This window comes from Dermochelys coriacea, chromosome 3 (genome assembly GCF_009764565.3).
Source record: "Dermochelys coriacea isolate rDerCor1 chromosome 3, rDerCor1.pri.v4, whole genome shotgun sequence".
NCBI lineage: Eukaryota > Metazoa > Chordata > Testudines > Dermochelyidae > Dermochelys > Dermochelys coriacea.
This window is the reverse complement of record NC_050070.1, coordinates 83,773,484-83,800,090: the sequence shown is the minus strand read 5'-3', so window position 1 is coordinate 83,800,090 and position 26,607 is coordinate 83,773,484. Positions and strand designations below refer to the sequence as shown.

Below are 26,607 nucleotides of genomic sequence, written 5' to 3'. Positions count from 1 at the left end.
AATGCAGTGACACAGATCACTCTATGCTGTAAAACTGAATGGCAGAATGTCTCTCTTACCCCTTTAGTGGCGCAGGGAGGACAACAGCCATTAGGTCAAGTGCTGCGGATCTAAAGGTCCCAACCTACTGATGACCGAGGTGGGGGTCAATATGGTTCCACATAATGGAACTTCTGTGTTTTTAGTTTGCTTTTTAAAAAAACCTAGGAAATTAAATATGAAAATAACTTGGTCAAAAGAAGATTATTAAGGTTGCAATATCAAGCACTCAAAAATTAGGAATTGCCAAAAGTAAGGTTGCTCATTTTCATCCCAGTCTTCCGCCACCTCCTCTTCCCAGTTCCTTACCCCTAAGCTCCACTTCCCAGACCGCATCCCCGCCTGCTGTGTTGTACCCTTCCATTGTAATTCATATATGGCAATGGAGTGAAGTGGATTCTCTGAGCGGTTTCACTCCTTGTTAAGAGGAGGAGAAGTGAGAACAAAAGGCAAAATTAAAGTTGGAATTGGAACTTTCCCTGAGCATTGTCAGTATCAGCTGTTCAGGTTTTTTTTAAAACTACAACCTCATTAGTTGATTTTTACATATTTATTGTAAAAATTAACTCTCAATACTCTGAATTTTAAATTTAGAAATTTTCTTGTTACTGTTGTTTTAAATTACTCACAGAGACTTATGACTGTAAAATATTTTTATATGGAAAGTTTCCTAAGTTCATTTTTGCTTTTATTAAACAAATTTCTACCACAATTTCTTCTGCTTTTGTCCATCCACTGTAAAAAAAAAAAATAACAGAAGAAAGGCCCTAGGGAAGAAACCAGTGGCATTTCCCCTAAATCACTCTATGGGAAGACAGAAGTTTGAACCTTGGTGGAAGAAACAAGAGATTCCACAGTAGAATTTTTAGGCCCTCCTGAGATCCACATGGATCTTAGGGAGATGGGCAGGAGGCCAGTACCTTTGGCATTAACTCAGGGTTTCCCTAGCCACTATCCTATGGTTTCTAGGCAGCATAACTCATCCTGTTCTTTCTCAACTCAGCCCCCAATAATGGAGGTTCTACAGTACATGGGGAACCACAAAAAACTCAAGGAAGCCTTGGTTACCTTAAAAATCAACCATCAAACTTTCCACAGAATACTCAAAGGCACTAGCCTTCACTGGAGATCAATGAATAAAAAAAATCTGGAGTTTTTATAAACCAAATAGTTTTTGATACACTACATTAAAAATGTTAGACCTTTTCTGAAAATTAAAAACCTCTCTCTTTTTAATTCCTATGTCTGAAGCACTTTGTGCAATTAATCACATACCTCCTCAAAATATTATCCTCTCTCAGGAAACTGAACAGAAAGGCATTGTTTTTGTGTTTTGTTCTTCAGGAGAGCGTATGTAAAAAAAAACCAAAATATATGGAGTTTGCTACCATGTTTCTCTAATAAACAACAGAGTTCAAAGATATTATTTTAATGAAATGTATTTCTTATTAGAAGTATTTTTATGTCATCCCTACTTCATTGCTCTAGGAGTAAGAAATCTGTTGGTATATTGCTCAGATTCTCAGCTCAAAAGAAAATAAGTTTTTTATTTTGCACAAAAAGGAAAAGTGTGTGTTTTTCTGGAGGTATGTAAAACACGTTGAAAATTGTCAAGATCTGAGGTCCAGAAAACTTTCCTTACAATAAGAAACGAAAGGAGATCAATCTAGCTAGCTTATTGAACAGAAGGTCAAGAGGGGGCTTGATCAGTCTTTAGGCATCAGCACACTAGAGGACTCTTTAATCTAGCAGATGGATATGTAACAAAAGCCAGTAGCTGGAGCTGAAGTCAGCAAAGTTCAAATTAGAAACAAGGCACAAAATTTTAACAGGATAAATCTGTCTGGCACAGATTTCCAAAGGATGTAGTAAAATTCTCCATCACTTGGGAGTTTTTAAAATCAGAATTGGCTGACTTTCTAAAAAGAAAAAGTGGGTGCGGTAATATCTTTTATTGGACCAACTTCTGTTGGTGAGAGACAAGGTTTTGAGCTACACAGTCACTCTAATTCAACCACAAATTGTTGGACTAGATTCAGGAGTTCAGAGTGAAATTTATGGGTTGTGTAATACAGGAGGCCAAACAAGATGATCATAACAGTCCCTTCTGGGATTGAAACCAATGGATTTAAGGTAAAATTGCCTGGCTTCACATTTTAATTCTGGTTTTGTCAGACAGGAGTGAAACTTAATGCTTTTGGTTTGCTGAGATGGATCAAACCAGAGCTGGCAGGTTTTGCAAATCTTATTACTATGTTTCATCCAACAATTCATGTCATAATACAGTCAACCTGAAAAATTAAACAGTAGTATGCTGACATGTTACTTTTCATATATTTGAGTAAGCTGTGTCATCCTGACACAGAAGAAAGGTAGGGAGGTTTAGTTATATGCAAATAAAAATATTAAGATGGCAATTTTATTTTTTTAAAATATTACTTCATACTACAAAACTAGAAAAGAAACAAGGTTGGGTCCAGCACAGTATATTGCGACACAAGGACCCATTAGTACCAGCTGGCAAAGGGTTCAATGTTCTATAACAGCAACTCCTATCAGCCTGACAAACTGACTACACCTAACACACTGCTTTCATAATATTTAGGTCATGTGAGGTGTCTAATCAAAAGATCATGTGAGCTGTCTAATACAACTGTATGTCATATAGAGCCTCAATCACTGCAAGATGACTGTAAGGATATTTAAGGAGCTACGTATATGTACTGAAAATATGTGTAGTCTGTGTCCCAGGTATGGTTGACAAACAGGTTTTGCCAGACAAAGGGATGTATGTTCACCTGTTGCCTAGGTTCACATGTAGATTAAGCATCATAAACCAACACAATGGAAGTCTGTTTTGGACTCAACACCAGTATTTGAAAACAACTTGGAGCCAGCACACCAAGAAAGGAATCAAAGGACTCATCCTGACTCTGGAGGAAAAACAATGAGTTCTGGGTAATACAAGGAGAAGCAAGGACATTTTGTTATCCTGCACTGAGGAAGTAAATGGACAGTGTGTTTACACTCATGAAAAGAGGATCTCAATGAAGATTTGGTTGCATGCACTGAAAAAGGCTTAAGGATGTGATAAACTTATTTAGACAAAAGGTTAGACTGCTAAGTTAAGTTTAGTTTTGAAGAAGTGTGTTATACTTTTGCTTTATATGTAACCATTTCTCTTTCCATTATCCTTGTTCACTATCTCTTAAATCTTAGCCTTTGATAATAAACTTGTGATTGTTTTCACTATAACTATATCTCAGTGCTGTGATGTTATAAAGGACCTGATCTGGAGTTGTACCAGTCAAGTTGTACATATAATGTTCTCTTGGGGACAAGAAACCTGGTAATTTCTGTGGGTATCCAGTGACAGGGGCTAGATACTATAAGGGAACGCTTTCAGAGGGGGCCAGGGGCTGGGGTGCACCTGTTGATAACTTGCAAGGCAAAGTAAGGGTTAGCAGGACCCTGAGGAGATTGTTTGGGTGGTTAATGGGCTGGTGGGGTTAGGGAGCTGACATCCAATTAAGTACATGCAAATCTTCCTCTTGCCAGAGACAGGGAGGTAATAAGGTGACTCTCAGGTCCTCGGAACCCTGTGAAAGTGGCACATCTATATACAATTTCTGGAATGTAGAAATCCCAGAAGACCATGAATGCTGGCTCTGGGCAGGCCAATCTTTTTAGTCTTAAGGTCAATTTGTTGCACAAGTCTCCTTTTTCCTTCAGCCCCCAAAATGTTTCATACTGAGAAAGACTGCACAGTGTAAGTGAGGAGTTATATAAGTCTAGGCCAGGTGTTATTTCTCCCTCGGTTGAGAGAGCTGAAAGCATCAGGCCAGTGCGTGAAAGTATTTTAGGAAAAGCACAAGAGTTCCAGAAATTCTTCTGCACCTCCTCTAGCCCAATAGCAGGCGGTTACATAACAAATCACCCATTTTTATTTGCAATGATGGTTCTCTAACAACTATCATCACTGCATTGGGGGACTCTCCTACCCATACTATTAGAAGAATTAATGGGTTGCCACCCTCCCTGTTCCCCAGCTCCTCCTTTAGCCTTTTTTTTTTTTTTTTTTTAATGTGAGGGGGTTTGGTTTTGGGATACCTGGTCCCTTTGTTCTTGCTGGTTCAGTTCCTGTATGTAGCAGTCCCCCAAAAGAGCCCAGTAACGTTAGCTGCAGCCCCTTTAAATTTCTTTTCCCAGTCAGCCCCATCTAGGACTTAATGAGCCTGCTTCTAAACTATGTATATATGGAACGAGGGCAGTGTGGATACCAGTCTAATAGGTTATACTGGCTGTAGAATGACTGTGCCTAATAGGGTACAAAATGTGAGTGAGGCCAAACAGCAAAAATTAAGATGTTTGTACACCAATGCAAGGAGCCTAGGTAACAAAATGGAGGAACTAGAGCTACTGGTGCAGGAAGTGAAACCAGATATTATAGGGATAACAGAAACATGGTGGAATAGTAGTCATGACTGGACTACATGTATTGAAGGGTATGTGCTGTTTAGCAAACACAGAAATAAAGATCAATGATGAGGTAGAATGTAAAGAAATAAGAAGCAATGCAATGGATAAGACAGAGTCCGGCTGAGCAAATATTACACATTGGGGAAGATAACTAGTAGAGCTTCTCCTACGATAGTGCTTGGGGTGTGCTATAGACCTCCAGGATCTAATTTGGATATGGATAGAGCTCTTTTTAATGTTTTTAATAAAATAAATACGAATGGAAACTGCATGATCATGGGAGACTAACTTCCCAGATATAGACTGGAGGACCAGTGCTAGTAATAATAATAGGGCTCAGATTTTCCTAGATGCAATAGCTGATGGATGCCTTCATCAAGTAGTTGCTGAACTGACTAGAGGGGATGCCATTTTAGATTTAATTTTGGTGAGTAGCGAGGACCTCATAGAAGAAATGGTTGTAGGGGACAATCTTGGCTCAAGTGATCATGAGCTAATTCAGTTCAAACTGAACGGAAGGATTAACAAAAATAAATCTGCAACTAGAATTTTTGATTTCAAAAGGGCTGACTTTCAAAAATTAAGGAAATTATTTAGGGAAGTAGATTGGACTGAAAAATTTATGGATCTAAAGGTAGAGGAGGCCTGGGATTACTTTAAATCAAAGCTGCAGAAGCTATCGGAAGCCTGTATCCCAAGAAAAGGGAAAAAATTCATAGGAAGGAGATGTAGACCAAGCTGGATGAGCAAGCATCTTAGAGAGGTGATTAAGAAGAAGCAGAAAGCATACAGGGAGTGGAAGATGGGAGGGATCAGCAAGGAAAGCTACCTAATTGAGGTCAGAACATGTAGGGATAAAGTGAGACAGGCTAAAAGTCGAGTAGAGTTGGACCTTGCAAAGGGAATTAAAACCAATAGTAAAAGGTTCTATAGCCATATAAATAAGAAGAAAACTAAGAAAGAAGAAGTGGGGCCGCTAAACACTGAGGATGCAGTGGAGGTTAAAGATAATCTAGGCATGGCCCAATATCTAAACAAATACTTTGCCTCAGTCTTTAATAAGGCTAAAGAGGATCTTGGGGATAATGGTAGCATGATGAATGGGAATGAGGATATGGAGGTAGATATTACCATATCTGAGGTAGAAGCGAAACTCAAACAGCTTATTGGGACTAAATCGGGGGGCCCAGATAATCTTTATCGAAGAATATTAAAGGAATTGGCACCTGAAATTGCAAGCCCATTAGCAAGAATTTTTAATGAATCTGTAAACTCAGGAGTTGTACCGAATGATTGGAGAATTGCTAATATAGTTCCTATTTTTAAGAAAGGAAAAAAAGTGATCCGGGTAACTACAGGCCAGTTAGTTTGACATCTGTAGTATGCAAGGTCCTGGAAAAAATTTTGAAGGAGAAATTAGTTAAGGACATTGATGGTAATGGTAAATGGGACAAAATACAACATGGTTTTACAAAAGGTAGATCATACCAAACCAACCTGATCTCCTTCTTTGAGAAAGTAACAGATTCTTTAGATAAAGGAAATGCAATGGATCTAATTTACCTAGATTTCAGTAAGGCGTTTGATACCGTGCCACATGGGGAATTATTAGTTAAATTGGAAAAGATGGGGATCAATATGAACATCAAAAGGTGGATAAGGAATTGGTTAAAGGGGAGACTACAACGGGTCCTACTGAAAGGCGAACTGTCAGGGTGGAGGGAGGTTACCAGTGGAGTTCCTCAGGGATCAGATTTGGGACTAATCTTATTTAATCTTTCTATTACTGACCTTGGCACAAAAGTGGGAGTGTGCTCATAAAGTTTGCAGATGATACAAAGCTGGGAGGTATTGCCAATTCAGAGAAGGATCGGGATATTATACAGGAGGATCTGGATGACCTTGTAAACTGGAGTAATACTAATAGGATGAAATTTAATAGTGAGAAGTGTAAGGTTATGCATTTAGGGATTAATAACAAGAATTTTAGTTATAAGCTGGGGACGCATCAATTAGAAGTAACGGAAGAGGAGAAGGACCTTGGAGTATTGGTTGATCATAGGATGACTATGAGCTGCCAATGTGATAGGGCTGTGAAAAAAGCTAATGCGGTTTTGGGATGCATCAGGGGAGGCATTTCCAGTAGGGATAAGGAGGTTTTAATACCATTATACAAGGCACTGGTGAGACCTCACCTGCAGTTCTGGTATCCCATGTTTAAAAAGGATGAATTCAAACTGGAGCAGGTACAGAGTGTGGGAAATGCTGAGTATCAGATGTTTTGGAAATGTGTACCAAGTAATGGAAAAGAACAGAAGAAGAGGCGGGGCTGCGGGTAACAAGTTGAAGGACAAGGCCAGAAAATTTTGGCTGGACTGAGGACTAAACTTTGGCTGAACTAAGGACTAATGAGATAAGCAGCACCTGAGAGTCTTTACCACCACAAGATAATGGAACCCAAAGATAAGAATGATGAGAACATTGGGTGATAAACAACAGAAAAGGAATAAACAAGTGCTGTATATATATGGCTGTGGGAAGGGAAATAAAGTGCTTTTTACCAGCAACTGTGTCAGTTGTCCTGTAAGCCAGCCTGCTAGCAGCAACAAATGGTGACCCCGACGTGATAGAATTCTGTGAATTTGATACCACGGACAGAGGAAGAAATAGCAGGGACCGCCGCTGCCGGTGTCCTCCGTTCGGGTGAGGAACTGGGACGCCCAACTGAGGCAGGGGGAGCTCCCACTGAAAGGTGAGCGGCAGGAAATATCTCTCATAATGGGAGCGGCAGCATCGGCAGATGAGCAGGCCGTGTTTAAGGTCTTAAGCAATCTGCTTAATAACCAGGGAGAAAAATTTTCCCCAGAAGCTCTGCAAAAATTGCTTCGGTGGGGAAAGCGACGGGGTTTCCTGGTTAATGCAAAGAATGTGTTTGACTCTTCGGTGTGGAAAACATTGGGGGAAGACCTGTGGGACTCTGTGGGGGTCGGAAATAAAGAAGCTACTGCCTTGAGCCCTATCTGGCGGACTGTTCATCGAGCCGTTACCACCGCAGCGGCTCAGGCAGGGGCGCGTATTGCATTACGCGAGGCATTAGAATCATCAGCGAAAGGGGCCTACACGGTAGGAGCGAAAGACTTTTTTGGTAAAACAACGCCTATGATTCCTTTGGCGCCGTTGGACCCCAGTGAGGTACCGTTGCCCTTGGAGAATGACGACTCAGATCGGGGCAAACCGATGGCCATGGATCAGCCGGTGTCGGGGGAATCGTCATCGGGCAATCCAAAGATCCCGTTACAAGGGGAGTCAGTATTGCCGCCCGCGGTTGTGCCCCCAGCCCCTCTCCGACACATTCGGATTACTGACTTGCCTAAAACTGGAGAGTTTGATAACTTGACGCAGGACCAGATAATTCGGTGGTTATATAAGGAAGGTATTGCAGCTCAACAGATGATGGATGAGCTGGATAGAAAGGAAAACAGACCGCAAGGATCATCACGATCGCATCTGCTACAACAGCTTCAAGAGCACGGCATACCTGACCCCTCACATTTGCCCCATATTTGTAGGTTGTGTGGGTATTATGGTTGTACGGAGCACCTCACTCCCGAGGGAGAGTTGCGACCGACAGCAGAGGAAGAATATCGCAAAATTTATGCCCCCGCTACGCAACCGGTTCGACCAAAAGTGAAACCTCCGCCACCTACGTGTTCTTCAATTGGACGAGGGCAAGAAGAACGGGGGATGGGGGTGATTTTCCTGACCCAATTAAGCGCTGGCATGGATTGATAAAGGATGCTATAATTGAAGGGGAATTTTTGGATGCCATGCCGGCTACTTTCCCGGTATCGGTATCAAGGGAGGGGGTTAAATCTTGGGTGCCGTTAGACTGGAAATTGATGAGGGAGGCTCAGAAAGCTATTGTGGCGTATGGCTTGAAAAATCCGTATGTACAAGCGTTATTAGAACAGATATTCTCGGGGCAAGCGATGTGCCCCTTTGTTGTTAACACCTACACAGAGATTATTATGGAAGGATTCATGGAGAAAAAAGGCTGAGCACGCGGCAGTGCTTAATTTAGATAGACCCCAGGACGACCCTCTCCATGTAGCAAATATAGACATGTTGTTGGGACAGGGGCGATTTGAAGAGCCTCAGCTACAGGCGCGATTGGTACCCCAAATATTACAACAGTCTCAGCTTCTAGCATTGGAGGCATTCAAAGAGCTCCCTGATTTGGGCGCCCCGTCCCCTCCCTATTTAAAAGTCACGCAGGAAGTGGGCGAATCTTTTGCCCTCTTTTTGGACTGCCTAAGGACGGCATTGGATAGGGCCCCTAATTTAACACCAGACGCCAGATCGGCATTGGGGGTAGATTTAGCCCTTCAAAATGCTAACCCCACATGTAAGAAGATTTTGGTGACTTTACCAAAATCGGCCTCCCTAGTCGACATGATTGAAGCCTGCACTCGTGCTCCCTTGGTGGAGGAGGAGGATAAGGCAAAGATTCATGCACGCGCCTTGGCGGTAGCCTTGAATACCTCCAAGTCGAATTGGCGTAGAGGAAGGGAGGGGGCATGTTATCAGTGTGGAAAGATGGGTCATTTAAAACGGGATTGCCCCAAGAAAAGAGGTCAGCCACAAAACAATGCACTTCCCTCCCCATTTCCCGGGACATGTAATCGATGTGAAAAATTCGGTCATAAAGCTACTGAGTGTCACTCCCGGTTTAAAAAAGATGGGACCCCCTTGTCGGGGTCGGGAAACGCCTCGCGGAGCGCCAACCGGCAGGGCGTGAGGACAAACAATACTCCGGCTGCTTGGATGGCCTCCGCGGGGCAACCGCCGGCAGTGCCGGAGTTGATTTGGCCACCGCCGCCAACATCTCCCTAGAGAATGATAGGGTGACGCTCGTTCCATCGGTAGCATCTGGACCGTTGGGGTATGGGTTAAGCGCATTGTTAATAGGTAGATCATCCGCCTCCTTACAGGGGCTTTTTGTGCTTCCAGGGCTAATTGATGCTGATTATAGAGGGAACATTGGGATTATGGTACGAGCTATATGCCCGCCTATTACAATAATGGCCGGGACCAATATTGCACAATTAATACCCTTTCGTGCGAATGTTCCTGTGAAGTCATCCCAGATAAGAGGAACTGGAGGCTTCGGGTCATCCAGTCAGGTAGACCCCACACCACTAACAACGGCATTTGTTTTGTTAGTGGGACAAGATCGTCCCACGAGATTAGTTCAATTTAAGGGCCCAGATGGTGATTCTTTCGAGCATCAGGTCCTTATCGATACTGGGGCAGATGTGACAGTGTTGCCCCTGCAGGGTTGGCCGGTGACATGGCCACTTCGACCGGTAACTATACCTCTTCAGGGCATTGGCGGACAGCGTGAGCCTATTTTAAGTGAATTTTTTATTGACATTATTGATGTTGCCGATAATGCATTGAAGGGTCAGTCCACCCTTACCTTGTCGATACGACTATTTGGCTGTTGGGGAGGGATTGCTTGAGTCAATGGGGGGTGGTAATCAGCTCCCCCCTTTCTAGTAGCGGCCACTGAGAAGCGGCCAACCCTGGCATTGGAATGGAAATCCGATGAGCCAATTTGGGTTGCTCAGTGGCCGCTGCCAACAGAAAAACTTGCCGCATTGACAAAACTAGTAGAGGAGCAAGTACGTCTTGACCATCTAGAACCCTCAGTTAGTCCATGGAATACACCTGTATTCACTATCCTAAAGAAATCAGGAAAATGGCGTTTGCTCCAAGATCTGCGTGCCATTAATGCTATTATGGCCGACATGGGTGCCTTACAGCCCAGTTTACCTGCCCCATCCATGCTCCCATCGGGGTGGCCATTACTAATCATTGACCTGAAGGATTGTTATTTTACTATTCCATTACACCCGAGAGACAGAGAGCGCTTTGCTTTCTCTATTCCGATGGTAAATCGTGAAGCACCTTCCGTACGGTATCAGTGGAAGGTTTTGCCCCAAGGAATGAAAAATTCCCCTACCATCTGCCAGCTCTTCGTTGCATGGGCAATACGCCCAATCCGAGTGAAATATCCCCAATGGAAAATATATCATTACATAGATGATCTTTTATTTGCGGCACCAGTAGCCTTTGAACCCATGATTATAACACAGATCACCTCCACGTTAGCAGAAGCTGGTCTGTTTGTGGCCCCAGAAAAGGTTCAAACTAAAGCCCCTTTTTTGTATTTGGGACTTGGGATCACTGACTGCACCGTACGCCCCCAGCAGTTGAAAATCTCTCCTCATGTGCGCACACTGTATGATGCACAGAAACTGCTAGGTGAACTGCAATGGCTTCGCCCCCTTTGTGGCATCACAAATCAGGATATAACTCCTCTTCTTCCTTTATTAGAAGGGGGGAGGGCCTCTGGAGATAAACGACAACTGTCGGTACTACAGAAGCAAGCATTACAACGAATAGGACAGAAGGTGGGGGAGGGTTATTCCGGGAGATATCGGGAAAACTTACCCTTCGTGGTAGCGGTCTTTAGCCTAGATGCAGTATTGGAAGCACTATTATTTCAGTGGTATACAAGGGATAAAGACCCCCTAGTCGGTTTGGAATGGATATTCCCACCGTGTAAAAATGTGCGTACGGTGACTTCCAGAATTGAAGCAATAGCCATGCTAATACTGCAAGCGCGGAAAAGAGTAACTGTAATGACAGGAATTGATCCGAATCAGATTTTGTTGCCATTTTCAAAAACGATGATTACACATCTGTTGATGTATGACACTGTGTTTGCTGTTGCCCTAGCAAATTATCAGGGACAATTGAGTTGTCATTACCCTCCCCACTGCCTGTTTTCTTCCCCGTTGCAGTTGGAAAAACACCTTATGAGACAGGAGAATCCAGTGACAGGAATAACAGTATTTACCGATGCGGCGGGGCGAACAGGGAGAGCAGGGGTAGTCTGGTGGGATGGACATACTTGGGCCCATAAGAAGGTTATTAGTGAGGGGTCGGTACAGATATTAGAACTCCTAGCTATACTTTTGACATTTGATTACTGGAACCAAGAATCGCTCAACGTAATGAGCGATTCTAAATATGCCGTGGGGTTAGTAAACAGGCTGGAGAGAGCTATGCTGGGAAAGGTTCATAATCCAGCATTGCAACAGATACTCTTGCGCCTCTGGCATCGACTCAATGGAAGAAGGTATCCATATTTTGTAGGCCATATAAGGAGCCATACTGGCCTGCCTGGATACTTAAGCACGGGCAATGATCAGGCGGATGCACTGGTGGGATCCGTAGTAGTACCCAATCGGTTTGAGCAAGCTCGCCTGTCTCATGGATTTTTCCATCAATCAGCGAAAGCCCTAGCACGACAATTCTCTCTACCTATATCCCAAACCCGAAGTATTGTAGCCTCTTGCTCAGAATGTAATAGGTTGACACCCACCTTTCCCGCCGGGGTTAATCCCCGAGGTCTAGAGGCTTTAACATTATGGCAGTCAGATGTCACCCAATATAACCAATTTGGAAAGCAGAAATACATCCATGTGTCAGTAGACACCTTCTCTGGAGTTATCTGGGCTACACCCCACGTGTCCACGGGCAGTAAGGAAGTGATAAAACATTGGCAGGCATGTTTTGCTGCATTAGGGGTGCCCCGATCGATAAAAACAGATAATGGAGCTGGGTATGTGGCCAGGTGCACTGCAACCTTTCTGCAAATGTGGGGGATAATACACAAAACAGGAGTGCCAGGCAATTCGACAGGCCAGGCCATTATTGAACGATCTCATGGTACTTTGAAAGGAATGTTGGATAAGCAGGCACAAACTGGACAGGATGCAGTAGTTCAGACACCAGCTGGGCGATTAGCTAAAGCGGTATATGTCCTTAATTGGTTGCAACCTAGTAGTGCTGATAACAATCATGTTCCAATGCAAAGACATCTAGGAAGTATTGGGATAGAACATGAGCAGAAGAAACCTAAGGTGAAATGGTTTGATTATGCCTCTCAACAATGGAAGGGGCCAGCACAATTGCTAACCTGGGGACGGGGTTATGCTTGTGTCTCCCTTGATGAAGGTCCTCGGTGGATACCTGCTAAGTGGGTGCGGCCGTGGCTACAGCAACCTCGCTCGCCCTTGAACCCGGTGCCTGGAGAACAAGATCCTGCGCTTGGAGGGGAAGCATCAGAGGAGGTTGTGCTTGTGGCCATATCCTGTTTATTTCCAGTTATCGATATTGTTATAGTGTTATTGCTTGGGTTACAGGGGGGACTCCTTGTACCCCTACGCGTGCGAATGACGTATAACCTATGGGAACGTCTAGCATTGATAGCCAACGTCACACACTTTTGTTTGTCTGATTCTGTGGCAGCCGGGGAACTACTGGGCACTTGTCTTGTGCCCATATGTCATCATCCCGAAGAAATTGGCAGTCACACCATGCTTGCAGCTTATGCCAATTTGTCTTCACAGTATTCGAATATGGCAAATTGGGGCCCCGCCAATTACTCCTTGCCCCCTGGGGTCCTATCTTTACATACCCCGTACCCAGCCGGGGCAGATAATGTAACGTGTGCGCGAGTGGTTAATTGTACACGCGCAAAAGTACCCATGGGCTGCCAAACCGTAAGTGCCCCCCTTTTGAATTGTACTAATGCGGTTAATGTTTCTTTTAATTATGGACATATTATTTTGCCGTCTGGTTGGTTTTTTACCTGCGGCGCACGAACTTTTAGTTATATTCCTGCTAATCTAAGTCATAATACATTGTGCTGTCTTAGCCGAATGACCCTTTTGTTGCCCGAAAGAATCAGCAGCGAAATCGGCGAAGCACGGCCCTGCAAAATACGTGTTCCGCCGATGTTACCTTATATAGTCACTCAGAATATTTGGCTTTGCTGAATGCTGTTGCAGGCATTCCTGGCTTTTCAACGTATTATACGGTACAAACCTTGAATGCATTAGCTTGTTTTGCTGTTAAAGCGCTTAATGCTACATCACAGGCAATTGCTCTTTTAAGTACGGAACAACAGGAATTAAGAGATGCCATTTTAGATAATCGAGCTGCGATTGATTTTTTATTGCTTAAGCATCATATGGGATGTGAATCTTTTAAACATATGTGTTGTTTTAATCTTACGGATAATAGCCGATCCATTGAAGAGCGTCTGGATGAGTTAACTTCCCTCACTGAGCACATCCGTCAGGATACCGGATTTGCGGGATTTTGGGATTGGCTTACAGGGTGGTTGTCTTCTTTGGGGTGGCTTCGGCAGTTATTTGGAATTATAGTTTTTATATGTATTGGTCTTATTTGCCTATGTTGCTGTTTGCAATGTCTCCCCTCCTTGTTTAATATGTTCCGTGAAATGCATCGCTCTACCCCTGTTGGGTCGCCCCTGCTGATGAATGAAAATTGGATGGAACTATGCAAGTAGCCGGTGGTTCGTGTGTCATGTAATAATAAGGGGGGAGATGTGGGAACATGGTGTATTGGTGAGCTAGTTGGGAGCGCGGTGAATTTTTTTAATGAACTTTTGGTGAACTATTGAGAGGTAGCTACAGGCTGAGCCATTTGCAGCGTTTTTTGCCCCTGGTGTTGCTATTATGGAAAATGCTTTTAATTTAGAGAAATTAGTGTGTTGGAATATTAAACAGTTTAATCTAATTTTTGAAATATTAACTGAGTTATTAATCGATGTAGATAGCATTTGCCATGCAGTTTTATACAATAGTGCTGCAATTGAATTTTTGTTATTAGCACATGGACACGGATGTGAAGATTTTGAGGGTATGTGTTGTGTTAATTTGTCAGATCATTCTCACTCTATTCATGAGTTACTTGCAAAATTAGAACAAAATATGAACATCTTCATTATAGCACACTCTTTTATTAATTGGTATCTGTATTGGTATAATTTGTTTGTGTGGTCCATATATAGTTCAATGTATGCGTTGGGGAATGTCACAGATGATTCAAGCTGCTTTTAAACAAAAAGGGGGAGATGTGGGAAATGGTGAGTATCAGATGTTTTAGAAATGTGTACCAAGTAATGGAAAAGAACAGAACAAGAGGCGGGGCTGCGGGTAACAAGTTGAAGGACAAGGCCAGAAAATTTTGGCTGGACTGAGGATTAAACTTTGGCTGAACTAAGGACTAATGAGATAAGCAGCACCTGAGAGTCTTTACCACCACAAGATAATGGAACCCAAAGATAAGAATGATGAGAACATTGGGTGATAAACAACAGAAAAGGAATAAACAAGTGCTGTATATATATGGCTGTGGGAAGGGAAATAAAGTGCTTTTTACCAGCAACTGTTTCAGTTGTCCGGTGAGCCAGCCTGCTATCAGCAACAACAGAGAAGGGCTACTAGCATGATCCGAGGAATGGAAAACTTGTCTTATGAAAGGAGACTTAAGGAGCTTGGCTTCTTTAGCCTAACTAAAAGAAGGTTGAGGGGAGATATGATTGCTCTCTATAAATATATCAGAGGGATAAATACAGGAGAGGGAGAGGAATTATTTCAGCTCAGCACCAATGTGGACACAAGAACAAATGGGTATAAACTGGCCACCAGGAAATTTAGACTTGAAATTAGACGAAGGTTTCTAACCATCAGAAGAGTGAAGTTTTGGAATAGCCTTCCAAGAGAAGCAGTGGGGGCAAAAGATCTATCTGGCTTTAAGATTAAACTCGATAAGTTTATGGAGGAGATGGTATGATGGGATAATGTAATTTTGGTAATTAATTGATCTTTAAATATTCAGGATAAATAGGCCTAATCCCCTGAGATGGGATATTAGATGGATGGGATCTGAGTTACCCAGGAAAGAATTTTCTGTAGTATTTGGCTGGTGAATCTTGCCCATATGCTCAGGGTTTAGCTGATCGCCATATTTGGGGTCGGGAAGGAATTTTCCTCCAGGGCAGATTGGAAGAGGCCCTGGAGGTTTTTCGCCTTCCTCTGTAGCATGGGGCACAGGTCACTTGAGGGAGGATTCTCTGCTCCTTGAAGTCTTTAAACCATGATTTGAGGACTTCAATAGCTCAGACATAGGTGAGGTTTTTTATAGGAGTGGGTGGGTGAGATTCTGTGGCCTGCGTTGTGCAGGAGATCGGACTAGATGATCAGAATGGTCCCTTCTGACCTTAGTATCTATGAATCTATTTTTAAGATCCAGGTTGTCATATGGTGATGGGGGGGAAGGGAGACAGATTCCATCTCTGAGCAAGGATGCTTGTGGGATGTCCAATTCTGTATTCTGCAATTCCTTGCCTAGCCATTCAAAGTCTCCTCCTTCATGCTCACTATCTGAGTCCCAATTTCTCTCCCCAACTCCCAGTCTCTCCCTCTCCCCAGTCCCAGTCTCCTTACCCAACCAGTTCCCACTTCCATCCCATTCCTCGTCTGATCCATCTTGCTCCTTGTCCCAATCTCCTTGTCCAGCCAGTCCCAGTTCTCCCATCACACCCCAGCTCCTTGCCAAATCTGTCTCTCCTTCTCCACTGCCCAGTTCCTCCCATTAGTTCCTAGTCCCAGTCTCTTTGCCCAGCCAATCCCAATCTCCTTGTTGCTCTTCCCCCAGTTCCTTGTCCAAACTTTTTGTTCTGCACCCCAGCCAACTGGCTCCCAGTCTCCCCTCCTCTCATTTCCCTCACTGGTTCCTAGTCCCAGCCTCCCTTCCCCTGGGTCTGAGCCTTCTTGTCCAGCCAGTTCCAGCCTTCCCAATTCCAACTCCCAATCACAGTTTCTCTCCTCTTCTCCAAGCCCAGAATCCTTGTCCCAATCTACTCCTTTCCCTCCAGTGCTGGTCTGGCTTTTTCCCCTTGTATTCAAATCAGATGGCTTCCTCCACCCAGGTGCCTGGGTGCCAACATGGGCATGATCGAGAGCACAGGAGAAACAGGTTCCCTGCTCTCACTTCCAATGCCTGATCCCACTCAGTCCTGAAGCAGCTGGGAGCAACCCTTACAGGGAAGGTCCTTCTGAGCCCCTGGGCCTCTCTGGCCAGGAGTGTGCTCAGTTGCTCTGTGGGGAGGGCTCATGTACAGTCTGGTCAGCGCTATGAGGGGATGGAGCATGCTCAGTAAGGAAGTTCAGAGATTTTAGTTGTTAAGCTCTAGCAAGTCTCTACTGAGCATGTGTGGACTGTGATTTTTTCAAAGGCTTATAACTCGGTCAAACTCAGGTGGATTTTCACAGGGTTGGCAAAAAGCACCTCCCTGACATAAAGGCAACCTTCTGCCAAATTTCAAGTTCCTACTCCATAGCCTGGGGGCACAACAGCATTTAACAGAAAAGGTCTCCATTTTTAATATGGGCAAAACAACCCATTTTTCCCTAGCCTCGTTCTCAGAAATGACAACCATTTTGTCTGAAATGTTCTAGTTCACTTTGAAGCAGACACCCAGCATGGGAAATTTAAGTCCAAATGGTTGAAGTTTGCCATAGTTATAAACACCTGAGAACAGGGTCTTATAATACGAAGTGTTCGGTATCACTAATAATAGGCAGTGCTACCAGCCATGCCTGTAACACAGTTACGTAACTGGCTAATATTATAATTTTAGAGTCCAGCTGACAAATTATCACTGCACTGGACTTTTACCTCTAGAAACCTATCTTCAAACCTGGGTTAGGTCATGCCTGAACAAGGACTTCATGGAACATATTTAACCTATGACTACATCACAAAATTAGCAGAAAACTTGGCGCTATTCATTATCACTGGCAATCTTTGCTTAGAAGAGGCGCAGAACTGAATAGCAGGCAATGACAGAGATGTGCAATGATAGTTGGGTGGAGAAGCTTGCACAGCACTCATCTCATGCTTTGAAGTGCCATCAAACCATCAATTGAATGAGCATCAAGTTTACCCAAAATTTTAAACACATTACAATTTTGTTTTGAGTTTTAATATTCAAGCAATAAAACTAATTATCCCAGCCACATAATTCTATTTAGATTTTTAATTATATTCTAGATTGCCTTCAAGAGATTATTATTGCACCATTATCCATAAGGAAACATTTACTGTTTTTCATAGGAGTTCACCCTTTTTTTCTTTTGAATTCACATCTTTTTTTGTAAGTTTTAAACAACCATCTTTGGGATACCTGGGGTTTGGAAAATACGAACTTTAAAAAAAAGCCCAACAACTTTGAAAAGACTCAGTGTTAAACTGATCTAGATTTGACTGGGTACTCACTCTGTCACACAGCTCTTCAAATGTGAAGTCTGCAATGGTTCCACAAGCTTTATTCAGCTTCAGCTCTCTGCCTTGCACTTTTAGAATCCTTGGTCTAGTTACTATGGGAACATGAACAAAGGCTCAATCTTGTCTGGATAATTACTATAAAATTCATCTCTTATAGATAGGAAATGCATAGCTTGATGAATAATAGCACATGATTCAACACATAAATTAGACAAAATGCTGATACAATGACTGCCACTTGAGTGTGGCATCAACCCATATACAGCAATGGAACTTATTAATTGGTCAGTGGAGATTGGGCATTGTGTTCTAAATGTATTCTCTTTCAAGAGAAATTAACTTACGCACAATCATTTTGTTTCTGAGCCAGCTCATCAAACAACTTATCCATGACAGCCTCCACATCAGCTTCACTTGTGCTACAGTGAAAAGAATAATAGAATATGAAATTAATAACACTTGAAGCCAACATCAAACAGCTGCCTGAGCCTGCTTAGCTTTTTGCCCATAAAAAACAGAGAACAGGATGTTATGCTCTAAATACAAACATTAGATTTAGAATACACTTAAAAGCAGAGAATATTAACTCTCAGGTAGATGATTCTATCTTATTTGCATACACTGAAAGACTTCTGTGTTTTGAGCTGTTTCCAGTAATGAGGCAATACAGGCAAAGCAAATCCATTAACACTATGTGTACCCAATGAGAAAGAAAGTCTTCTGGCTCTATCCTGCATGCAAAATAAGAGCAAATAGACAAGGCAAGGCAAAGCAGTCAAGCATCTGAAGACGTATCCTTTGAAATCTCTGAGAGGGGACATTCTGAAATTAAATATTGAAATGACTTTTTAAAAAAAATCAAGTCAAACTGACTGTGTTGATCAAACATTTTCAAGTTAAAGTATCAGCTTTGAAATACTAATCTGATCAAGCAACGCATCAATAAATTTATCAGATTTCTTCCCTTGTTTGGGAAACATCAGCTATAAACAGTAAAGACTCTCACAAAATCACCTTGTGGAGCACACAAACAAACTAATTAGAAGACACTATATGGTTTATAAGTCCAAATTTATAAGTGTCATAGTTTCTGTGACCTTTTCTCTCACTTTACTGAGCATATTATTTACGCTTCTCCTTTAAAAACAGGGCATGAAAACTGATAACAGTAACAAAAAAGTATTGTATATCATCAAGCCAAAACTTAAGTATACAATACTTCATCCAAATTCATACACAGTGATCTGTCAGTGAATTTACTGTTGGTGTGGAAGTCCACCTTTAAGAAGGTATAACACACAATGAAGTTTCATTGATAGCGCAGTTGTAGGCCTTTCTTAATTGACAAATGATGATCTATCATGTCGTACTATTATTCTCTCGTTTACTATGCCTTAAGCACTTTAACTACAATTAACATTGAAACTAATTAAAATCAACTGAATTAATTTCCAAGAGGAAATTTAATTACAAATAATGTTGTAGGTTTACAACACAAAGCTGTTCAGCATTTCGGGGGTAGAGGTGAGTGGCTGTGGGGAAACAAAACCCCACATTGTTTTCAACTGCATCATGAAGTATAAAGTCAGTCTGAAGTGCTAGGAATATTATATTTTTCAGTGACACCTTCTGCAAGTGCCATTTCAAAGAGTAACACTTATAAAAACAAATCTTCTAAATGGGAAGTTGTGTCGGTGTAACAGTATAACTTTCTTTAATTCATATTAGACTCTCTCATTAATAGTATTATTCCAGTGGCACATTACTACAATGAAATGACATTAGGAAGGAAGTAGTTCAATCAGAAACAAACCAGCAAAGGGATAAGAATATTAAAAATTATTACAAATGTTTGACTTAAGGGCTACAATAAGCAGGAAGTGCATGAATACAGTTTTTTTAGGTGCATATTTCATTCCTAAAATTCCATACAATTCCAGAGAAGATTTGTGTTGGAAGCTGACAGTGAGACCAAGCAAGTTTACTTCGATCATCACTCTCATAACTTTGATTATTATATGCAGAGTCTGTTGGAAGAGGAGTGTAATACAGTTTTATCCACATTTATTTGCATATTTAAAATAATAGACTATGTAGATTATGAAGGAAGAAAAGGATTGTGTTTTATAAAATAATTCTACGTGATAACACTATATCCATATTATATAAGTGTCCTAATGATTGCTTTTACCAGAAAATTGAGTCATGTCAGAGCACACCTAAAGGAGCCATGTTTGATGTTAAACACAATTTTGCAGTCACTATAGACAAGGACAAGCTGCGTTTAACATTGCAGTAGTTGGTCATGGTTAAACCCTGCTTGAAGCAATAGAAATGTAATTGTAATAGGGTTGTCAAGTGATTAAAAAAATTAATTGTGATTAGTCGTGCAATTAAAAAAATTAAGTGGTTAATCGTACTGTTAAACAATAGAATACCATTTATTTAAATATTTTTGGATGTTTTCTACATTTTCAAACATATTGATTTCAATTACAACACAGAATACAAAGTGTACAGTGCTCACTTTATATTTATTTTTTGATTACAAGTATTTGCACTATAAAAAAACAAAAGAAATAGTTTTCAATTCACCTAACACAAGTACTGTAGTGCAATCTCTTTACCATGGAAGTTGAACTTAAAAATGTAGAATTATGTAAAAAAGACCGAAAACCCTGCATTCAAAAATTAAACAATGTAAAATTTTAGAGCCTGCAAGTCCACTCGGTCCTACTTCTTGTTCAGCCAATCGCTCAGACAAACAAGTTTGTTTACATTTGCAGGAGATAATGCTGCCCGCTTCTGGTTTACAATGTCACCTGAAAGTGAGAACAGGTGTTCACATAGCACTGTTGTAGCCTGCATCCCAAGATATTTATATGCCAGATGCGCTAAAGATTCATATGTCCCTCATGCTTCAACCACCATTCCAGAGGACATGCATCCATGCTGATGATGGATTCTGCTCGATAACAGTCCAAAGCATGCGGACCCACGTATGTTCATTTTCATTATCTGAGTCAGATGCCCCCAGCAGAAGGTTGATTTTCTTTTTTGGTGGTTCGGGTTCTGTAGTTTCCGCATTGAACTGTTGCTCTTTTACGACTTCTGAAAGCATGCTCCATACCTCGTCCCTCTCAATTTTGGATGGCACTTCAGATTCTTAAATCTTGGGGCAAGAGCTGTAACTATCTTTAGAAATCTCACATTGGTACCTTTGCATTTTGTCAGATCTGCAGTGAAAGTGTTCTTAAAATGAACAACATGTGCTCGGTCATCATCCGAGACTACTATAACATGAAATATATGGCAGAAGGCGGGTAAAACAGAGCGGGGGACATACAATTCTCTCCCAAGGAGTTCAATCACAAATTTATTTAACACATTATTTTTTTAATGAGCGTCATCAGTATGGAAGCATGTCCTTGGCCGAAGCATGAAGGGGCATATGAACATTTAGCATATCTGGCATGTAAATATCTTCCAATGCCGGCTATAAAAGTGCCATGAATATGCCTGTTCTCACTTTCTGGTGACATTGTAAATAAGAAGAGGGCAGCATTATCTCCTGTAAATGTAAACAAACTTGTTTGATTTAGCGATTGGCTGAACAAGAAGCAGGACTGAGTAGACTTGTAGGCTCTGAAATTTTACATTTTTTTTGTTTTTGAGTGCAGATATGTAACAAAAAGAAATCTATATTTGTAAATTGCACTTTCATGATAAAGAGATTACACTACAATACTTAAAAAGAAAAGGAGTACTTGTGGCACCTTAGAGACTAACAAATTTATTAGAGCATAAGCTTTCGTGAGCTGTAGCTCACGAAAGCTTATGCTCTAATAAATTTGTTAGTCTCTAAGGTGCCACAAGTACTCCTTTTCTTTTTGCGAATACAGACTAACACGGCTGCTACTCTGAAACTACAATACTTGTATGAGGTGAGCTGAAAAATACTATTTCTTTAGTTTATAATTTTTACAGTGCAAATATTTGTAATAAAAAATAATATACATGTTGATTTTAATTACAACACAGAATACAATATATATATAAAAATGTAGAAAAATATCCAAAATATTTAATAAATTTCAATTGGTATTCTATTGTTTAACAGTGCGATTAAAACTGAGATTTATTGCAATTAACTTTTTTAATCACAATTAATTTTTGAGTTAATCTCATGAATTAACTGTGATTAGTCGACAGCCCTAAATTGTAGTAAATATTATAATACTAAATTGTTTATATGGTTGATATAAAATTAATAAACCAGTTCATCATTTATGAGATGTATGAAGCTTTCAGTGGCATGCTAGTCACCATTTAACTTTTAAAACTTTTTCAGATAGCACTTAAAAATCAATTTTTTCTATATGAAGCCTTAAAAGGAATTGCAGCTTTGTAAATTTTGTAAATTACAGAACAGCAAACCTGATCTTTCTTTATAGTATCCCCCTTCGTGCAAAGAAGGTCCCTCAACTCCAAACTTCTGTAGCATTAGACAACACAGCCGCTCCCCATCGATAATTAGAAGATACAACCACTCCCCCAAAAATATAAAAGGGAATCTTAATCTTCATTTAAAAAAAAATAAAAATAAAAATGGAAGCTTCTAGTATTCAGTAGGATGATACTACTACTGAGAGTGGTGTCTTATTTTGGTATTTCAAGCGAGTGGTTCTTATTTTGTAGGTAGAGCTTGGAAGATTACTATTACATTCCTCCCCCCCCTCTTCCCCACAAAAATCTGACCTCCATTCTAAACACAGAGAAATTTCCATTTTTCAGGACACACACATACCCTGTTTATTTATTGAAATTAAAGTTGTGCTGATCATACTTATTAATAGACAGCAGGGTGTGAGGATGGTGGACAAGAATCAGTCAACGGGGGGGCAGAAGGAGGGGCAAGGCAGAGTTGGTAGCAAAATATTTCAGAGATCTGACAAAAATATGTCAATGCCAGCTCTACAAAGACTGAAGGTCCTTGTGCATGTAAAAGAAATGTGTATTCCTATGGAGATAGAGGGACAGGGAGGCCAAATGCATCCATCCCTCTGTTGGAGTTGCAAGGATTCTACTAATTTTTCTTTGCTTCACATTACATTACTATTTCAGTGGTTTTCAAACTTTTTTTTCTGGGAATCCAGTTGAAGAAAATTGTTGATGCTCGTGACCCAACAGAGCTGGGGATGAGGGGCTTGGGGTGGACTCAGAGCCAGGCAGAGGGTTGAGTTCAGGGGTGAGGGCTGTGGGGTTCAGGATGAGGGAGGGGTCTCTGGGCTGGGGCAGGGGGTTGGCATATGGGAGGGGGTCAGGGCTCTGGGCTGGGGCCAGGGATGAGGGTTTTGGGGTACAGGAGGGGGCTCAGGGTTTGGGGGGCTCAGGGCTGGGGTTGGGGTGTAGGAGGGGGTCAGGGCTCTGGATTGGGGCTGGGGATGAGGGGTTTGGGCAGCAGAAAGGGGCTCTGGGTTTGGGGGGCTCATGGCTGGGGTAGGGGATTGGGGCACGGGGTTGGGACGCAGGCTTACCTTGGGGGGCGAGGGGGGGGGCGACTCCTGGTCAGCGATGCTGCCAGAGTGCAGACAGGCTTCCAGCCTATCCTGGCACTGCGGAGCGCGCTGCGCCCCAGAAGCAGCCAGCAGCAGGTCCAGCTCCTTGGCGGAGGTGCGCAAGCGGCTCTGTGTGGCTTTTGCCTGCAGGCACCTCTCTCCCCGCCCCCCCCAGCTGAGTGCGGAGCCGGTGCTCAGGGCGAGGGCAGTGCGTGGAGCCCAGTGGCCCACCCACCTAGGAGCCAGACCTGCTGCTGGCTGCTTCCGGGGCGCAGTGCGGTGTCGGAACAAGTAGGGACTAGCCTGCCTTAGCCCAGCAGCACCGTCGATGGGACTTTTAACTGCCCAGTGGACGGTGCTGATCAGAGCCGCTGAGACCCAGTGCCTTACATTCCAAGACCCAGTACTAGGTTGCGACTCACAGTTTTAAAACCACTGCACTATCTTGTGGGTTCAGGAGGCAACCAGCATCCTTTTAGTGATGGAAAGCTGGATAGGACTACCTTCAGTCTCCATCACTATCACTTCACTGGTCATAAGTTTTGCAACTAGTATCATGTACTAGGGCACTAAGCCTTGGGGCAGATGTGTATGTCCCAGTTATGGTCCTTTAAACTGGAAGCTGTAATTGCAGGTCACATTCTTGTTCTTAATCATTTGGCTTACAGAAAACCACATAAAGCTTTCTGCCTCTTAGGTGCGGAAGCAAACAAGGGCCCCGCATGCCTCTTGGACAAAAGACTTGAGAGGGAAATAGGTGCAGGAAGCAAGGATCAGACGGGAAGGGTGGTAGGAAAAGCTGTGAAGATCTGGGGACAAGGGTTAGAACGAAACCCTGCTGGGTGATTATGACTGTTTACAGTCCGTATTTCTAAGTGTATATAGAAAAGCCCTGAGTAAAAGAACTGGAACTGGACAGTTTCCTGGAGCAAGATTTCACCTTTTCCAGGTGATATCTGGCCACTTGCTTCCATACTCCTTCCCACAGAGGCTAAGTATGCCAGATCCACAGTGACAGCCTTTGAATAAAAGCTGGCTTTTGGCTTCTGGGCTCCCATACAGTACAGCACCATTATGGATTCACCAAATGTTTGTTCATTAAGTATAAGGCCCAGATCCTGCAAAGATTTACACATGCACAGTGAAGTCAGTGAGACTACTCATTGGGATAAAGTTAAAAGGTGCCTAAATCTTTGAGGGATTGAGGCCTAAATAAGTACAATTTTGATCTAATAATTCCAAGAATAAAGAAAAGCACCATGTATTTAGAAAAAAGGAAAAACTTTCTAGTATTTAAATTCTCTTCCTCTACAATGCTTTTTAATAAAATGAATATTCAAGAGTAATTTCATCGTTGTAATTTTACTAACTAGTTCTTTCTACGTCTAGAGAAACAACTGTAACTCTTTAATTTTATTATGTGGTACAGGGACATTTAATTTCAAGAGGTCTTTCTCCCGGGCTGAAGCCCCGAAGATGCTCATAAACCTTTGTTACTGGAAACATACATTGCGGCTACATTGTAATTACACCACGGGCAAGAAGATATTACAGCTATAAATCTCATTTAAAATAAATTTGTCTGCACCACTCTGGTTGCCACTGACCTAATGATAGACTTGCCTTAACAGCATGTTGGCAAAGACAAAAGTCTGTGATGCAAAGGTGTTAGAAACATCTTCTCTTTGAGTCAAAATGTTGGATCAGGCAGATGCATCCACTTGTACTTATGGCTGTATTGTGTATCATTTAAATATTTTTATCATGTTCAAATACAGAGTAAATGCTAAAATAAATTCATCGTGGTAAATACAAACAGATCATCTGTCAAAATAAGACTTTTTTTTATACCCACAAATAGGAACACCCAACATTAAATGAATCCTTGTCAGAAGATTTCTATAAATACTTAATTACTTTAATACAATACGGATGTTCTTCTATTATAAGTGAATTGCACACTCTCCTACAAGAGGATATTCATTACTTTCTAACCATCTGTCACTTCAGTTCTCCAAACACCACACCTCCCCAAAAATCTAATTAGTTTTGATTCAGTTGCACATTGTAAATGAAGCTAGTGTGGATATTGAAAATGTAGTTTAATGAAGTTAACATTATGGCATAATGGAAGGCAGACCGCTGAACAAAATGGATCAGAAGGCAAAGAAAGAAAAAAAAAAAGTCACACTCTTCTAATTGTATTATACATTTTTCCTCTCCTACTGAGTGAGAAGTTATTGGCTATTAAGAAAAAAAAGGGGGGGGGGAATCCCACAATAGTTCAACTTACAGGTAGTAAAGTTTCCCTGCTGCAGGAAGAACCCGTTTCCTATAATCTATTCCAGAATCAAGTTGGATTGTGCTGCAGTATTTCTACAGAAACAAAAGATAGCATGATTACTTTCCTCAGTTCTGGCATTAGGGAATGCAGGTTATAAAAATAAAACTAAAATACTAAAACCATACAAACACAACACAGTCAATCATACTCTGGAAAGAAAGAAGTACCCTACTACTACTTCTAATTTATAGCAATCTTTATATTTTTTTATAGTGCAACCAAGATTATAAAAATTCTTTAACTTGACAAACAGAAATACAGTTTTTAAAATCATCAACTAATTTAAGTTTTGTTGGGAAAAGGACTGAAGCACAGAACACAAAGATTAAAATGCTCTCCAATTATTTTCTTCATGCCAACTGATGTAAGTCATAATAAGGAACATATATTTTTATTTTTAATAAACTATTATAACCTTTCCATTTCCATACTTGAACCATAATGTATTCATGATCGCTCACTGACTCTATTGTCATAATAACTATTCAAGCAGAAAGCATAGACCCAACAGTACCAGGTTGCATACTCTTTGGGTGAAATCCTGGCCCCATAGAATTCAATAGCAATCCCCTCATTAACTTCAGTGGGGCCAGCATGTCACTCTTTGACAGGGACTATGTCTTTGGGGATGAGGAGATTGGGTTTTTTTAGTTTTTTTGTTAAGTGCCCAAAACACATTTGGGCACTGTACAACCAGCAACCACAACAGGAGCCTCAAGAGAAGAAAGGTCTTTAAGGGAAAGGTCTGAATAGATAAACTTGAATCAACAAGATAAACAATAAAGCAGAATTTTTTTTAGACAGCTCAACACTATTAAGATTACCCTTAATTCCACGAATCCATACAGTATCGAACTCCATGAAATTGTTGTGGATCTCATCTTTCCTCTGTATTAATAGATTATCTTTAACACTCTTAGTAAAGATTTCATACTTTGTTTTTGAGAATCTTTT

The 26,607-nt window shown here is 41.6% G+C and overlaps 1 protein-coding gene across 3 annotated transcripts in view; it reads right to left on the bottom strand.

Annotated features, from left to right (window-relative positions):
• Window positions 1-26,607, bottom strand: part of AFG1L (AFG1 like ATPase) — a 150,284-nt gene that overhangs the window by 27,241 nt on the left and 96,436 nt on the right. For all 3 annotated transcript variants that reach the window (XR_006279901.1, XM_038397569.2, XM_043510773.1), the window contains exons 8-10: window positions 25,603-25,685; window positions 18,100-18,170; window positions 17,743-17,843 (exon numbers count right to left, since the gene is read on the bottom strand). Coding sequence is in view for 2 of the 3 variants with exons in the window: in XM_038397569.2 (XP_038253497.1) it covers window positions 17,743-17,843; window positions 18,100-18,170; window positions 25,603-25,685 (255 nt within the window). In the remaining variant the exon portion in view is untranslated. The remainder of the gene's footprint in view (window positions 1-17,742; window positions 17,844-18,099; window positions 18,171-25,602; window positions 25,686-26,607) is intronic.